Genomic DNA, 17,300 nt, shown 5'->3' with positions numbered 1-17,300 from the left:
GAATCTAGCATTGAATGACTAGCAAGCAAAAAATGATGCACCATAATCAAGTTAGGTTTGTCCCAGGAATTAAAAGATAGTTAAATATTAGAAAATCTATTAATACAGCTCACCACATTAACAGATTAAAGGAGAAAAACAATATGATCTTCTCAATAAATGCATAAAAAGCAATCAATAAAAGTCAACACTTTTGAAAACTGAGATATAATTGACATATGCCATTAGTTTCAGGTATTCAACATAATGATTCAATATTTGTATATATTGTGAAATGATCATCACAGTAGTCTAGTTACCATCTGATTAACACTTATTCTTTTAAAAAAACAAACTAAACAAAAACAGAAACATTGGAACAGAAGAAAACTTCATAGCCTAATAAATGATATTTTTCAAAAATCTACGTCAACTATTACCCTGAGTAATAATTCTAATAGTTAAGTGTTAGAATTCCTTTCAAAATTAGGAAGGAGACAAGGATGCCTCCTACCACCACTTCTAGTTACCAAGTGAAGGAAGTCAAGGAAAAACTGAAAGGAATGATGATCAGAGAAATTAATTCCGACAGTCTGATTATCTATGTAAAAAGCTCTAAAGAATCAAGAGGTAAAAGTGTTAGAATTAATACAGAGGAGAGAGAAGCCTGCAGCAGGCTAGGAGCTGTTCCTCTGCCTGGTGTGCCCTTCTGGCCTTGCCCCTGCCTCCTCCGGGACCCTCCTCTCATTAACAGACCCCGATTCCAACTGCACTTGCCGAGCACCCACTGGACCAGGGAGGGTGCCGGCCACCTTCCCAGACCCCTGAGGAGTGGAGACAGGGAATGAGTGGCGCCTGGAGCGACGGTCCACTGCTAGTAACAGCGTTGCTGACTGCTGACGTGGCACTTGGGAGTTCCGGCCTCGGGCCCTTTGGCTACACTGCAGTGGCCCTGCGTGGGTGGGTGACATGGTGTGTGCAGAGAAAGCCTCCGAGTGCAATTGCGTCAGGAGTATTGACTGAACTCTTGCTGCAGCCGTGGGGTTGGGCACTGACCCTGTGGAGGAACCCAGGCCATTAGAGCCTTCCTCTCTCTGTCTGTTGCATCACCTAGCAATGATGTGCCCGCCTCCCCACCCTGTCAACCCATTAACTCCTCAGACCCCAGGAGCAGCCACCTGACTGCTGGTCGTCACACTGGAAGTAGAGCGTGCTGGTATGCAAGGTGCCAGGACCCAGGACACCAACCCACTTCATCCTCATTTGACCTGCCAGGCTTGGCCCCCACCGTCCTCTGCTGTCCTCCCGCCACCTTCTGTATTGATGGGTGGTTAACAAGCTTTCACCCCTGTCAAGTCCAATCAGCCCTTGTTACTTCCCTGAGCAGCTACACCCGCAGGGAAGCCAGTGCGTTGGGTCACCAGGGAGCGGGCATGTGAGGCCTAGAGCAGCAGGGAGAGAGGCAGGCAGTCCTCACCTGCTTCAGGGCAGGGAGGAGAGGGCAAGGCCCAGGGTCTGGAGGGCTATGGAGGGTCAGAGTGATAAGGATGTGGGAGAAAGGCAAAGGGCTCACACAGGACAAACACCAGCGAGGCCTCCCTTCCTGCAGTGCTGAGGGACAGTGCTCTGAGGGGCATACCCCACCCTCAAAAAGGGCGATTCTTGTACTTAGGGAAGCCAAGGACCCGTATTAGGTATCTACTACTGCTGAACAAACTACTCCAGAACTCGCGGCTTACACAATATACATTGATTATCTTTCATGTGGGTCAGTGAGTGACTCAGGGCCCACCCCGTGGGGTATTTTCTGGCTCAGGGCTCTTCATAAGGTTGCAATCAGCATCAGCCAGGCCTACAGTCATCTGAAGGCTTGACAGGGGCTGGGGTTTCCATGTCCACAGTGATCATTCACCTGGCTGACCAGTTGGTGATGGCTCTTGGCCGGAAGCCTCAGCTCCTTCCACATGGGCCTCTCTATGGGGCTGCCTGAGTGTCCACGTGGTGTGGCGATCGGCTGCCACCAGAGGCAGTGACCCAAGAGATCATGAAGCCTTAGTGCCTTCTATGACCTAGCTGCAAACGTCCCTCACTCGTCCTCCATCTGCGCTGTGAGTCAGGGCATGAACAGCAGGAGGTGAAGATCTGGGGTCCTGGGGGAGAAGGAGGCAGGGGTGGGCCGAAAGGTTCATCCAGGAGCTCCTTCGTGCCCTGGCTATTTCAGGGCGAGGTGCTAGCCTCTCAGGTGAGCTGAGTGTCGTCCTCTGATTATGATGTTTTCCCCCAAACCGCAGTCTGGCTCCTTCCTCCCAAATCCACACCTCTTTCCTCCTGGCCTCCTCATCTATGTCCCTGTGACTCCCAGATGATTCTGTTCCTTTCTCCTGCCCCAAATCTTATTCCCGTAACCTTGGCCCCTCACCGAGGCAGCTAAGGGCTCACAAGGCTGACAGGCCAGGCGGCTTACATTCTCTTTCTCTCTGACAGGGTGGGAGGCGCTCTGACCTGAGGACAAGGCTGGCATCCCCAGACAGCTCTAGGATGAAATAGGTCACAGCAGATGCTTCCTTTCCATGGGAGCAGCAGACATGAGACCCACAAGGTGGTCTGGACCTGGAGGGTGGTTTGGGAGGTCAGCTAGAGGTGGAGCCCAGCAATACCTGGAGGCCTCAAACCAGACCCAGGCTCTCTTTGGTGGGGCCCTGCATGGAACCAAGTGGGAGAAGCTTAAAAGTGGGATGCCGGCTAGATAGGGAACAATCTCCCCTGGTCAGGTGCCCTTCCAACCTAATCCTCACAGACCGCAGTCTCGCACATGGGAAGTCCATTCATCAGAGGTTGGGGCTCCAATCTCAGTGGAGTTCAAAGCTTTCTTCAGCTCCCTGCACTCTCCTGGCTTGGGGGAAGGGAGTAGAGAGGGCACAGAGCACACCTTCGCTTACTCCTCAGCTCCCTCACAGGCAACCCACATGCCACGTGGAGAAGGGGCTCCCAGTTGAGACAAGAGGGGAGAGTCCAAACCCAGGTTCAGCCTTGCCAAGGGGAACATAGGGAAGAGCCAAGGTGAGTGGTTGGGGGCTGCAACCCCAAGACCAGAAGCCTTGGCAAGTCAGCTCCACAGGGAGCCCAGCCTGGGAGTGGCGGGGGTGGTTCCTAGGAGGAACTCGGGTGCTTGGAAAAGTGAGACAGTCTCAGCCTCACATGTGGAGGAGCACCACAGTCAGGTTAAATGCTTTTGCCTAAAATAAAGGGAAATTGGGGGGAGGGTGTTCCTAAGCACATCTGGGTGAACTGATGGGGTTGGGAGGCAGAAGTGATCCCAAAACCCAACAGAGGTCTTTGTGGCTGGGCCACTGGCCTGGACTTCAGGTCTAGCTTTGAAAGTAAACTTGGCCACCACCCTTCTTTGGGAAAGGGAAGAGCTGGTGGGAAGGGGAGAACTGACCAGGATTCAAGGGTTACCGAGTGAGAGACCCACAGATGAACAAGCCAGAGTGTTGGCTGTCCCAGGATTGCCCCCTTCTGAGGCACTGGGACCCTGAGAGCGCTGCCCTTGGTTCCCCTCCGCTCAAGCAAGGGTTCTGGTTCCCTGCCTGGCCCACAGGTCTCAGTCCTTCCCTTGGGGCACAGGTTAGGAAGTCAAATGCCTTTAGACTCAAATGTGTGAAAAGCTCAGGTTTGGGTAATTTGAAGCTGTGGAGTCTGCAGCAAACTGGAGAGTACCTAAAAGCATACACTTAAAAAAAATTTTTAGTATCATACTGGCCAAACAGATCATAGCTGCCAGATTAGGCCTCTATGAAACCCAGCCTAGGAGATGGAAGCAAGCCCAGCTAACCCCATACCTGTTCTGTGTGCACATATGTACACGCACACACGCACACGCGCACACACACACACACACACACACACACACACCTGTATCAGTGCTCAGGGTACTTAAAAGGGCCCAATTGCTGCTCCTTGCCCATGCTGTGAGTGGGCTCCTATGAGCTATGAAGTTGGCTGGAAGTCCCTTTCCCCAACTCCCTGTTTCCTCCAGCCCCGAGCCACCCCTCCAGATTCTTTGGACTCACAGGCCATGGAGGCTCTATACTGAGTGCTCCCAGCAGTCCCAGAGCCAGAACAGAGACCTTCTAAGACAGCCTGTGAGTTTAGAGCCAGGGGGTCTGGCAGATTTATGTGAGGTGAGGAAGGTGGGAAAGGATGATGGTGTCTGTTAACAGTCTGCAGAGACAGAGAGACAATTCAGGGCCCTATGAGCTGGGGAGAGTTTGTGCCCCACCACTGTGCAGACCTGCCCACAACAGAAAATGCTGTCCCGCAGGCTGACAGAGCCGAGGTGTGGGTGGCAGCAGGTAGCTGAGAAGCCTGGCTGGCCGCCCGCCTATCCACTGAAGCTGGCTGCCCCAAAGCAAGTTGTCTCTCTAGGAGAGCCCCACCAGGACCTTGGGGAGAAGGATGAGGGAAGTGTTTGGGTTCCAGATGGTGAAAGCTGACAGGGAAGGAGAGCTGCTCAGCTTGTCCATGCATCCTGAGGACGGGGTGAGGGCACTTCCCTCCGGTTTGTGAAGGGTGCTGAGGAGGTCCTACCGGGAACCTGGGGAAGCGGCACTGCTCCTATTGGCCACCAAGAGGCAGCAGAGAGCACTGTGCCAGCCTCAACTAAGGCTCCCCAGTCTCATCAGTGAGTGTGATCTTACTGAAGCTGTTTCTCTCCATCCCTTCCTCCTGTACCCACTTCTTGACCCACTGACTAGTCCAAGAAAGGTGAACACAGGTGCACGGAGTGGTCCAGAGGAATGCAGAAGCAGACTGCCAGAACCCAGGAGTCTGGACACCTGCTCGTGCCCAGTGTGACAACATACTTGTTCTTACAAGTGAGAAGCACCTACCTATCTGGGCAAAGGGTGGTGAGTGATCTGAGGATGCCGGGGCTGTTGGAGATGGAACTCACCATGGCCAGACCATATTTTTACTCCAGCCACTGGGCATTGGCTCTGGGTGACATCTACCTACACATAATCCTCCCCAGGTGACTTCCTTTCTTCCAGCTCTCAGGTCCTGCCCCTGAAACTATCCTGGGTGGCCTACCCCACCTCCACTCTCTCTCCTCGCTTCCTCTGAACACAAGTCCTGCCTTCCACCTCCACAAAGCCTACTCCGGCCAGAGAAAGACCTGCATGATCTGGTAGGGAGGGGAAAGGAGCACCCCCCACACACACCTTCCTCTCTGTTTGAGACCTGAGGGCTCTTGCAGGCCCCAAGCCCGCCCCTGTGGGAGGAGAGACAGAAAGTGTCAAGAATGAGGGGTCTAGAGAGGAAATCTGGTCAGATGAGTAGGGGCTGGCAGAGAAAATACTATGGTGAAGGCATCACTCTAGGGAGAGCTGCTCACCCCTTCACAGAAGCGACCTCTCTCCCTCCTACCCCAAGACAGCGTAACTGAACAGGCATGGGTGAGGTAAAGAAGGCAGCACACGGGGCAGGCCATCCATACAACATGCTTGGTTATTAACGCAGGAGGGGGTAACGGGGGGCACACTGGCCGAGAAACAGAGGACCAGGTTCCAGTCGTCTCTCTGGTGCTGAGGAACTGCGTGAATTTGAAAAAGCCGCTTTGTCTCATTGGTCCTCATTCATGAAGTCAGGGATTTGGACAAAAGCAGGATGGCAAATGAAGCTGCCCGGAGCACTATATTTGGAAGGACTATGAGGTGGGAAAGAATTGGTAATCAATTAGCAAAGTCTGTCATGGACATAGGACACAGTCCAGGCATCATCTGTAAGTCCCTTCCATTTGAACGCTCCATGAGTTGATAACATTTGAAGAAGAGTGTAGAACTAGCACTGGCACTAGGAACACTGGGAGAGACTGCCTCCTGGAAACGTCGATGCAATGATGGCCTGTGAAGATCTGCCTCCTGGCTGACTCTCTAGTCCCCTCCCCCTGGACTCCAGAATGCTACGCCTAGTGAGGGGCCCCCTCTAAGGGAATGTCAGAGTCCAACATGGTGTGTTCAGTGCCACTTCCAGCACAGTGTTCCATCGGCTCTCTGAATCAGATCATGATGTGTATTCCAATTGGCACTATCTTCCAATGCACAAATATAGTAAACTCTAACAGGAAACATCCCTGCAGTAGGAGATCCCTCATAATGTAATGTGCTATAATCAGATGGTGAACTCCAAAAAGACCACCCTCCTTTATAAATAAGACAGTGGGTTCCAGCAGGGAGTTGCTTCACAGCGTGGCATGTTCCAGCAGGACCGTCCTGAGCCCACCAGGAGGAGCTGCTTCCGCTGAGAGGAGAGAGGAGGAAATCTTGCCTTCGCTGGGGGTGCCCCAGACATCGCAGGCATTTGCAACAGGGCTGTGGTGGGAACAGAGGCGAAGGCTGTCCACTGGGGGGAGAGGGTGGCCCTGACCCCAGGTTCCTGGCTCAGGAGCCCCCTGGCTTTCAGCCACATCCTATAAGTGGGTCTCTTTCTCCCCAACTATCAGTCCCTCCTTCACTGGGGAGGGTCCACAGTCCTGGCTGGTGCCACCATCCAGACACAGGTGTTGCTTGGGTTGTGGTAGGCTGGGGTCAGGGGTGATGAGCTGTCGCAAGCGCTGTGGAGAGAAGAGGGAATGAGCGGGTATTGTTGGTGAGTGAGGCAAAGCTGCTTTTTCCTGTCTGTATCTTCAAGGCCCAACACAGGAACATGGGGCAGCTCAGTACCATATGAGTGAATAAATAAATAAATATTTTGAGAAGAGAGAAGAGGCAATAATATGGTGATTAAGAGTGTGAACTAGGTTCCACTTCTGGCTCTGTTACTTGTGCAATCTTAGGCAACCCATTTAACCCCTCTCTGCCTCATCTATAAAATGAGGATTATAAGAGTACATACCTCATAGAACAGTGTCTGACACAGGGTAAGGCAGGAATAAGTATCTATTTTTGTTCTTATTATTACTAATTTTCTTACTATTATATGCTCAATAAGTATCTATTATTATTTTTACTAGTAGTAATTCTGCATTACTATCATTATTGGGATTTGTGGTATCATCTCCCTCACCTTCTTGCCTTGATTGCTGATGTGACGGCTGGAGTCATGACAACCTTCTTGTGACGATGAGGTGAAAAGCTTATAATGCACACACAACATGCTCACGATGGCAGTGCAGGAATATAGGATGAGTCTGGTCCCTAATGCCCTCTTTAAGCAGCTGAACAAAATGCCAGCAACCCCTGTCTCTGAGTGGGTATTGTTGGTGAGTGAGGCAAAGATGCTTTTTCCTTGATATGTAAAAATAAATAAATAAATAAACCTATTTGCTTATTGCAGGTTGAGTTTTCTACTACTTGTAGGCCGGACAGATTTCTATAGTGTAATGTCTTTGTGAGACACTGGCTATATACTCTTCCCGGAAGGCATGTCCCAAACTCTAAACAGGAAGCTTCTCGCACATGTTCCCCACAAGGTTAAGATAAGAAAAGACGCCGGGACGCTGTGTGGAATGAATGATGATACCCAGTTATCAGTTTCCTGAGAGCAAGGAATCTGTGCTCTGTAAGCCTCTGTGTCTGGGCCCATTTATGTTCTCCTTTGTGACTTAGTTTCCCCTTAACCCTTGACAGGTGACCATTGGTTAACCTGCCTCAATGATCTTTTAGAGGTCAGGTTCTAAAGGTCTACAACTCTGGGACTTTCTAATGTTTCTGGACATGAAACTATTAGACTGATCTTCAAAGACCTTTCTCTTTAAGGTTCTATTAGACTGAAGGGCTGCCCCACACTCATAGCTGGGCCCCAGCTGTAGAGTGCTGCCCAAGACCCACCTCTCTCAGTGCCCTCTTGAATGCGTCATTTCCCTCAGCTCCCTACCTTCTTGAAGGTACCCTGGGTCTTCAGGAGGGTAATGATGACGAAGAGCGGGACGCAGACCATGGAGGAGAGAGCCAGGAACCAGCCAATGGAGTATCCCCAGGGAGGGTACACATAGATGTTGTTGTATCTGAGAGGTGTGTACTTGCTCAAGGAGAAGAAGAAAGTGGCCTAGAAAGAGTGGGGCAGAAGGCAGGGTGGTCAGACACAGATGAGATAGAGCCAATAAAATTCTCTCCTCTCTACTTAAATACACAGTGATAGAGGACAATTTAGATACACTGTGCTACATCTATGAGGCGGGAAAGTAAAAGCCATTTGCAAATCGGGGGCCTAGGCATCACTCACATCAAAGACTGACGTAAAGGAAAGGGAGACGGAGGAGCTCTAAACAGACAAAGAGACCAATAACTGGGAAATCAGGCAGATGGCTGGAGATGCTGTGAGAAAGGGATGGAGAAGGAACAGGAATAGATGCTAAAGACAGTAAAGCAAACATATGGAGAGATAGCCCCAGACAAGAAGGGCCGAGGAAACCAATACATCGGAGGGAATGGACCAGCCTCCCAAGATCACTGGACAGGCAGGGACAGAGCCCCAGAACTCAGGCAACCTGTTCCTCATCCCCCCGAGCCTGCTGCAGGCAGGAGGGAATAAAGGGGTAGCTGGGTGGGTACATACCAGGCAAAGTCCAGGGGTCAGGAAGAGCCAGGAGATCTTTACCAGGGGCCATGGCCGGTAGCCAATCATGTCCTCAATGTTGTCATAGAAACGGTCTGCCCCTGCCCAGGCACAGTGGGGGAAGAATGAGAACAGAAAGGTGAGGACAGCTCATGGGTATTTGGGAAGGACTCACTTGGTAGCTCTTCCCCCCCACCCTGTCAATGAGATGGGTCCCTGGCACCCCAGACACAGTGCTGGGAGTTGGGGAGGGAGAAGGAGCTGCCACCAACAAGCCAGGGGCCCTGGGGTCACCCAAACTCTGGGTGCAGTCTCTGTCCCCCTGTCATTGGATGAAGACTCCACTGTCCTAACCACAGAAGAGGGTGTGAGCCTACAATGGGGCTCAGTGATATATATACAGATGCTTGTTTATCTGCATAGCAAAGATGAATTCGGTTTCAAGGCAAAACACAAAACAGCAAGTGTGTGCCACTGCTCAAGCAGATCCTTTCCACTCTGATAGAGCCAGATCTCTACAGGAAGAGAGGGGAGGAAAGGGAGGGGGAGGAGAGGGAAGGGGAAGGGAGCAGAGGGGAGAGATAGGAGGATGGAGAGGGAAGGGGAAGATCACTACTGGGAAGCCTAATTCTAGACTCCAGAGGAACCCCCTGCATTCTGTCACGCATGGGGAGAGGGTTGACTAGTGCACATGAAAACACTGATGTTTGGTTTGTTAATGTCCTCAGGTTTTCACATTTGCTCTATCTTCTAAGAAGTGAAGAGCCCCTGATTGGTAAAGACACTTAGAAGACCCCTCTAGCTGCCTCTCACCAAAAAAAGATTTTCCGTCTGGTCACTAAGGCAGGAAATGCCACCATTAAAGAGTCATTCCTTTGGCTTGTAAGTTTCTCCCATTAGAAACCAAAGACTCTTGAGTAGGTTTAACATATTAAGACTCATCAGCCATGTCCACCTCACTGTGGTTGAGTTCATCAGACCCTCTCAGAACAAGTTTTGAAAAGGAGGAAGGGACAACCGGGAAGACATCGGGGGCTTGAATGAGAAGGGAGAGGACATCTCCAAGGAGTGGAAAGGATATCAAATAGGAAGGCCAAGGGTAGCAAAATGAAAGCTTTCCTACTCATAGCTGGTTACAAGGCCCCAGTACATGGCACCCTTTACCCTCTCTGCCTTGAGCTTTGTGACTTTGGCAATGTGTCCCCCCAACCTGGTGCAGTGGAGCCACACAGACCTGGGGTATGATGATGGCTCCTCCACTTACTAGCTGTGTGAGCTCAGGAAAGAGCCATAACTCTCTTAGCCTCACCTTCCCTGGTAAAGGGTTGTTGTACAGGTTGGGAGGTAGCAAGTGCTTGCACATAGCAGTGCACTGGCTCAGTAGCTAAGGGTTTCTCCCCTGTTGTCATGAGGCACAATAACAACATGGGTATGACAGCACTCAGCACCATGGGTTAGTTATCTCGCAGCCGAGGGGCTAGGGCTGTGGGAAAAAGTCAATGGAAGGCACAGTTCACCTTTATGTAAGAAAGAAATGCCTAACAGCCAAAAGGGAAAAGGAATGACTTTCTTGTTCGTGGAAGAATTCAGCAAAATCTGGGCGATAACTTTGAAAGGGACTATGGGATCTGCACAGGATCAGAATAAATGGCCCAACGGTCTCTTTTAACTACAACTCCCGCCGGGGAAGGATCTCTGGCAGCCTCTGTAGCAAAGAAAAACCAAACTGTCCACTGATATTTATAACGGCCCTCACCCCTCAAGGAACTCGGTGTTGTCATTATCCCCACTCTTCCTGCATAATGCGAAATGCCTGGATTCCCAGCGATGGATACACTTACCATGTGTAAAGAACCAGGACAGCAATACAAAAACACAGAAATCAGAGGCTAGCACACCCTGTCCCTCATCCGGGCAAGTCCAACCCTTAGCTGGGTTCCAGAGGCTTCTCCCAACCCACTTACCATACACCCAGCTGATGCAGATTACTTCCGACATTGCGAGGAAAAGTAGGCATATGCCGCTGGAAGCGTAATAATCAAACAACTGGAAGACGTACATCCCGCCCTGTGGAGAGGGGCGGGGAGCTGAGAACTTGGCCAGTGGGGGCAGGGACCACGCTCCACCACACAGCAACAGGGCAAGCCTCTGTCCGTGGCTTCCCCCCACCCCCCACTACCCACCCCTGCCCATGGGAAGTTACTCCTTGCCTCCAGAAGGAGTTTGCTCTACCTCTCCCTGCCTCCTGCCCTCACTTAACATCAGGGCAACAATTCTCACATCTGCAAGGACGCTGGGACTGTGGTGGACATACACTGTCTGTTTGCCCAGCATTCCCCTCCCTGAAGGAGAGTCATGGCTGGGCGCTGGACACGCTCTCAGGAAAAGGGTGCTCTCTCCTGTGGGGTGGTTGGGTGGCAGAAGTTACCTTCTTTACTACCAGTAGGGCCATCTGGCTAAGAATGAAGTCACCAGAGGAAAGGGAACTGGGAGACAGAGAGGGACACTTCTGACCATGTCATTAGAGCAGCTGGGTCCAACCATACATACAACAAAATATTTCTACCTGACCCCCAAACTCCCCTTTCTGCTTAAGCCAGCTTGTGTTTGGCTTCTAAACCCAAAACACAGCTCACAAACAGAGATGGGTTCTACTGTGTGGTCCCTACTATCTCACTGTGAGGTGTCAACACCCCTGATCAGCAGATGAGAAAAGTGTGGCTCTGAGAAGGGTCAGCGGTGTCCCCATGGCTCCCTCACCCTGGAGCTCAGCCGCAGGCGCCGCCCCTGCTCACCTCGGTGACCAGGAGGAGCCCTATCAGGTAGCACAGGATAGAAATGGCAAGGATGAGGAGCTCTCGCCGCCCGCTCCTCCGGAGCTGCCTGGGGAACATGTCCACGGAGGCTGTCACCAGGCACTCCACACAGACAAACTGCGGGCCAGGAGGGAAGCTGAGTGAGAGGGGCCCCTGCCCTTGGGCCTTCCCAGCCCCGCCTTGCCCCGGCCTCCTCTCACCCCGCTCCCCCTGCTGATGCACAGGCGTGCAGGGAGGGTACAAAGGACAGAAATGGGTGGTGGCCAGGGGTGAGGCCATCTCTGCCCTTGGCCACATATCCACAACAGAGGGTCCCAGCAGTGACACTTGGAGAGCAGATATGTGTTCTGTCCCCAAAGCTATGGGGCAGGATGGGCAGCTTGAGCCAAGTATCTGGAAGGAGGCAGGAGGGACATTTGGGAGGGTGCATCCAAGCATGGGGAAGGGTCATGTGAGGGGGAACAAAGCAGTGGCCCCCTTGCCAAAGAGAGCCTCGAGGTCTGGGGTCACCCAACTAACCCAAGGACAAGCCCTGGACAGCGGAAGGGGCCTTCAAATGTATGGTCAGGGGAAAGGGAGTTAGAGGGAAGGTAATGCAAGGAAATGCAGAAGCTGAAAAGACAGTCACCAGGGCAGCACTGGCAGGGCTGGGCAGGGCAGGGCTGGCAGGGCTCGGCTGGGCAGGACTGGGCAGGGCTGTGCTGTGCTGTGCTGGGCAGGGCTGGGCTGGGCAGGGCTGGGCTGGGCTGGGCTGGGCTGGGCAGAGAAGGGCAGAGCAGGGCAGAGCAGGGCAGGGCTGGGCTGGGCTCGGCTGGGTGACAAACCTGGCTGTCCAGCCCTAGGAAGATGAGCATGATGAAGAAAAGGCAGGACCACAGCTGGGATAAGGGCATCATAGTCACAGCCTTAGGGAATGCGATGAAGGCCAGACCAGGACCTGCCAGGACACAACACAATCAGGTGAGCCTAGGGCTCTCACTGCCCTCAGGGAAGGGCGCTCTCCAGAGGCACTGTGTATGTGCATGTGACTACGTGTATGTGCACGAGTGTGTGTGTGCGTGTATGTGTGTGTGCTTGAGTATGACTGTGCATGTGAGTATGTGTGTGTGCATGAGTGTGTATGTGCATGTGAGTGTGAGTGTGAGTGTGTGTGTGTGTGTGTGTGTGTGTGTAATAGGGGTGGTTCAAGAGGGCAGGGTGATTCCATTCATTATTCTGCTCTTCCCAGGTTCTGGGGAGCATGCTGTCCCTCCATCCACCCATTTCTCCATCCATGCATGCAACTGTGGGTCCATCCACCCATCCCGTTTCCCTCCCTCCCAGGGTTATGGAGGCCCTGCTATGTGCCAAGCACTGCCCTCAATGCTAAAAGGCTCATAGGACCCTGCTTTCCTGTAGGGGGATCTGTGTTCTGACCCTCCTTCCCCTCAGGTCCCAGACAGCAATGTCACACCTACCAGACTCAGCCACTTCAGAGATGGGCACCGCCTGCTCTTGGGACATGAAGCCCAGGATGGAGAAGACCACAAACCCAGCCACAAAGCTGGTGGCACTGTTCAGGAAGCAGAGGGCAATGCAGTCCCTGCAGGTGGGAAAATGCAGATAAAACAAAGAAAAAGGGAGAATGAAATTCAATATTTGAGGAGAGATCAGAAGACAGTAAGAGTGTAAGAAAAGGAAGAGTGAACGGGAAGAAAAACAGAGGAAGAAAAGGACAAACAAGGGGTTTCAGAAGGCGAGGAGAGGGAAGGGAGACAGGAAAGGGAGGAAGAGAGAAATTCGGTCTGGGACACGAACCCAGAATGGCAATTTCACACAACCTGTCGCTCCCGATAATAAAGAAGGAAGGTCTGGGCCCACAGTAGGACCTGTCCTCCTCAGATGCGGACAAGCAGGGTCCCCCAGGGCCCCTCACCCGTGTCCCTACCTGTAGCAGTTGTTGTGGTACTTGTTGTAGCTGCCCAAGGCTGTCAGGCACCCCTGGCAGATGGCAAAGGAGAAGAAGATCTGGGTGCCCGCGTCCATCCACACCTACAGGAGACCCCAAGAAAGTGGTGAGGGAGAGCGGAGGGAGGCCGGCAGGCCTGCTCCGTGTTCCCAGAGTCGCTTAATCCCAACTCTACGTGAGCACACCCTCCTCTGACAGGCAGGGCCCATCTGTGACTTGGTTCTGCGGGCACTAGGTAAGCACCAAATAAGAGTGCGTTACTTGAAATGCTTAGGTGGAGCCCATCACCCATGGCAATGCCCCAGAGAAGGTGAGGCCCTCTGCAGGGGAGACAAGAGGCATTTGCTCAATTCAACAAGCAGGGTGTGCCTTAGGCAGCCACGCTGGGCATAGGGGCCACGGCATTGAAATAGAGAAGAAACCCCAAGCATCTTGGGGGTGGAGGGAGTGGAGACAAAGAATGTGCTCAGACAAGTCCTAGAGCAGGAAATACAAATGGTTGATAAATATGTGGGGAAATATCCAACCTTGCAGTCATAAAAATTTTTTAAATAAACCAACAATATGATGTTATTTTGACCTATCAAATTATCAACAATTAAAATAAATCATAATTGACCTCTCGTGGGCCCTGCGGAAATGCTGGCCGTGGAAGTCTGCATCTCTGCAGCCAGGACAGTTCAGGAACCTGAAAATGTGCACACTCTTTGACTTAGTGTTTTCACGTCTAACTATGGTCAGGAAATGATGATCAGAGATGTGGTCAGAGATTTAGACACAGGTGTTCATTGCAGCCGTACATACAATCGTAAAAATATACATAACCTATATGTCCCAAAACAGGGGAAGAGGTGAGTAAAAGACAATACCGGCCCCAGGTGTGATGCTCAGAGGCATGGAGCCCACCCTCACCAGCGCTACAGCGCTCCCAGCACTTCCTGGGACGTCAGGACATGATGGGTGAATGGATAAATGGATGGATGGATGGAGGAACTATTATGCAAGTGTTAAAAATGGCATTTACAAATGAACTTAATAACATGAAAACTGCTTAAATATAAGTGAAAAAAGATATATCTCTATATATAATTATCTCAACTATGTTATATCTCTCTCCTCTCTCTCTTCTCTCTCTCTCTCTCTCTCTCTCTCTCTCTCACACACACACACACACACACACACACACACACACACACCATCCAGCTATGAAAAAATGATGGAAGGAAATATACTAAAATGCTAACAGAAGCCCTGGCCAGTGTTCCTGAGTGGTTAGAGCGTCAGCCCAGCACCAAAGGGGTGGGTTTGATTCCTGGTCAGAGCACGTGGGAGGCAACCAATCGATATATGTCTCTCACATCAGCGTTTCTCTCTCCCCTCTCTCTCTCTCTCTCTCCTTTCCTCCTTCCCTCACTCACTCCCTTCCACTCTCTCTGAAAAGCAATGAAAACAATATCCTCAGGTGAGAATTTTTAAAAAAATCAAAATGCTAACAGAGATTGTAGCTGAGTGGTGGGTTTTAGTTCCTTTTCATGTCAAGGTTTCTCCAGTGGACATTGACTGCCTTTAAACCAGGAGGAAAGTGATCAAAGATTTTCAAAAGTACAGATCTGGTTTGGAATAAGAGACTTTTGGGGAAATGATCCCCATCACAGTTCCTACCTGGGGGTCCTTCAGGCGAGACAAATCTGGCTTCAGGTAATAGATGATGCCCTCATAGGCTCCGGGAAGCGTGATGCCTCGAATCAACAGGATGATCAGCATCAGGTAGGGAAACGTGGCTGTGAAATAAACCACCTTGGAGGAAAGCAGGTCAAAGTCACTTCTGTGCGGTCACAGCAGCCGGGGGGGGGGGGGGGGGGGGACAGGGCCTGCAGCGGTCTTCCTGTCACCCCTCCCCGGGAGGCACGAGCCACACCTAGCTCAGTGTCCAACACCTGACAGACATCTAGAGGGATGGACACACACTTTCTGCACCTCTCATTCCACGTTCCTGCGGGTGTTGGGCCCCCAGCAGACTGTGAGATACACATCAACAGGGCAAGGGGGAGGAGGAAGGGCAGGGAGGGGTACAAGTTTCCAGCTGTAACATTTCAAAGACTATTTTTAAATCCAGAATCTGGTCTCCCTTAACCCCCTATTCTGGCTGTTCTCCGCATGTCCCCTGGGGAGGGTGGCCTCCCTTCACGGGGGAGGGGGTGGAGATGGGGGTGTTCAGGCAGTTTGTACAGTGACCTGTGAGGACACGGAGACTGCATTTTCCAGGCTGAAGGCTGGGAAGAGCAGTGGCCTGAGCTCCAGGTATCCTGGAGACACTCAGAGAGGAATCCACGCTGCCCTTGGCCAAGCTCAGGCCTTACCAGGTGGTGGCAGAGCCCTTGTTAGTATTATTACTATTACTATGTTGTCATTACTATCACTGTTTTATTATTATTTCAACAACCCATGGAATGGGGGATGGTGCTGCAGGAGCAGGTTAGTCAAAGAAGTCGGGGCCTGTCTGATCCTGGCTTTAAAGAGCACGAAGCATCTGTCTCTGCCTCTCTGGGTTGGAAATAACGCTCAAAGCTGAACTGCCTCAGTGCAACAAGTACTGTGGCCCATTCTTGGCTATAACCCCTTCAGTGATTGGAAACTCACCACCTCAAAGACAGGTCTGTGTGCTAGCTCAAGCTAAACATTGTCTTGATGTGTTTGTTGTTAAATACAGAAAGCAAGTCATCAGAGTGTCTTATCCAGCCCGGCTCAGTTGGTTAGAGCATCTTCCATGCCTCAAAAGGTTGTGAATTCGATTCCTGGTCAGGGCACATACTCCAGTTGTGGGTTCAATCCCCAGTTGGGATGTATACAGAGGCAACCAATCGATGTTTCTCTCTCCTCTTATTCTCTCTCTAAAATCAATAAAACATATCCTCAGGTGAGGATTAAAAAAAGAGTGTCTGATCCTAACTGTGTGATATACACGTGTACTAGATACAGCTACACACATACACACGTATAAAGGAAACTAGAAGGCAACACAGTAAAAGGTTAACAGAAGGGATTAGTAGATCCAACCTGCCATTGCGCTGATGGCTTGTACAATGCTTAGCTTTGACAGTGGGCCTTTTATGTTTCTGATTTTGCTCTGTATATTATTTACGTAAAGAGGCCTTTTAAAGTCATATTGAAAAAGTAAGCCTTTCCTTGTATTGAATTAAACTCTGCCTTCCTACGATTTCCCATGTTCTCACCGGGCCTCTCCTTAGACTATGCTTTCTTTCAGTTCTCCAGAGGGATGCTGTGAGTGTCCCTGGGGGCTCTGGGGACACAGAGAGCTTACCAGGAACCAGAGCACCTCACCTTGCCTGTGGTCTTGACCCCCTTCCAGATGCAGAAGTAGCAGATGATCCAGGCAAGCAGGAGGCACAGGGCCAGTTCCCAACGCAGGGCTCCCAGGTCGTGGATGCCTGCAGTGATGCCCAGAACACGTCTCCTAATGAGTGGAAAAGTAAACAAACAGGTGAAAGGCTAAAGGGGGCAACTTGCCTCTGTCATTAAGTCTCCTGATTCTTAGAGCTGACCCCACAGATCTCATATTCCAGGCTTCCCCTGCCCCCACCCACTCCACCTTCCCATGGCCCTGCCATGTTCCCACCTGTTGTCTGTATGCCCCTGGCTGTTAGAAGACCAAATCACGTAATACCATAGGTATCTTTGTCTTTCTAACTCATTCAGATCTCTCTGTTGGAGAGAGAGAGAAAGAGAGAGAGAGAGGGAAAGGTGAGGTAAGGAATGTATAAATGAGTATATGGAGAGTAAATATTTATACGTGCAGGTTGATGAGCAAGTATATGGGTATCAAATAGAGGGGTCAAGTGTATAATAGTGCCTAAAGATGTGTACGGGAGTGATGGAAATGTGTGAGAGTGTGGGCACAGGTAGGTGTGAGGGTATAAGGGGTCATGTGGGAAGGTGAATGTGTGAGTGTAGGGTCTGCCAATTCCTGTGGTGTAAATACT

The 17,300-nt window shown here is 51.2% G+C and overlaps 1 protein-coding gene across 4 annotated transcripts in view; it reads right to left on the bottom strand.

Moving 5' to 3' along the window:
* Positions 1-5,647: 5,647 nt before the first annotated feature.
* The window catches only part of SLC6A12 (solute carrier family 6 member 12), a 29,348-nt gene continuing 17,695 nt past the window's right edge, over positions 5,648-17,300 (bottom strand). For all 4 annotated transcript variants that reach the window (XM_036300999.1, XM_036300997.1, XM_036300996.1 and 1 more), the window contains 10 exons: positions 16,642-16,774; positions 14,962-15,096; positions 13,279-13,382; positions 12,809-12,933; positions 12,176-12,288; positions 11,331-11,468; positions 10,500-10,602; positions 8,536-8,636; positions 7,855-8,025; positions 5,648-6,592 (listed from right to left, as the gene is read on the bottom strand). In XM_036300999.1, coding sequence (XP_036156892.1) covers positions 6,449-6,592; positions 7,855-8,025; positions 8,536-8,636; positions 10,500-10,602; positions 11,331-11,468; positions 12,176-12,288; positions 12,809-12,933; positions 13,279-13,382; positions 14,962-15,096; positions 16,642-16,774 — 1,267 coding nt within the window. In that variant the 3' untranslated portion in view covers positions 5,648-6,448. The remainder of the gene's footprint in view (positions 6,593-7,854; positions 8,026-8,535; positions 8,637-10,499; positions 10,603-11,330; positions 11,469-12,175; positions 12,289-12,808; positions 12,934-13,278; positions 13,383-14,961; positions 15,097-16,641; positions 16,775-17,300) is intronic.

This window comes from Myotis myotis, unplaced genomic scaffold, assembly GCF_014108235.1.
Source record: "Myotis myotis isolate mMyoMyo1 unplaced genomic scaffold, mMyoMyo1.p scaffold_m19_p_3, whole genome shotgun sequence".
NCBI classification, from domain to species: domain Eukaryota; kingdom Metazoa; phylum Chordata; class Mammalia; order Chiroptera; family Vespertilionidae; genus Myotis; species Myotis myotis.
Note: the sequence above shows the minus strand (reverse complement) of the source record. Positions and strands in the feature narration are given on the sequence as shown.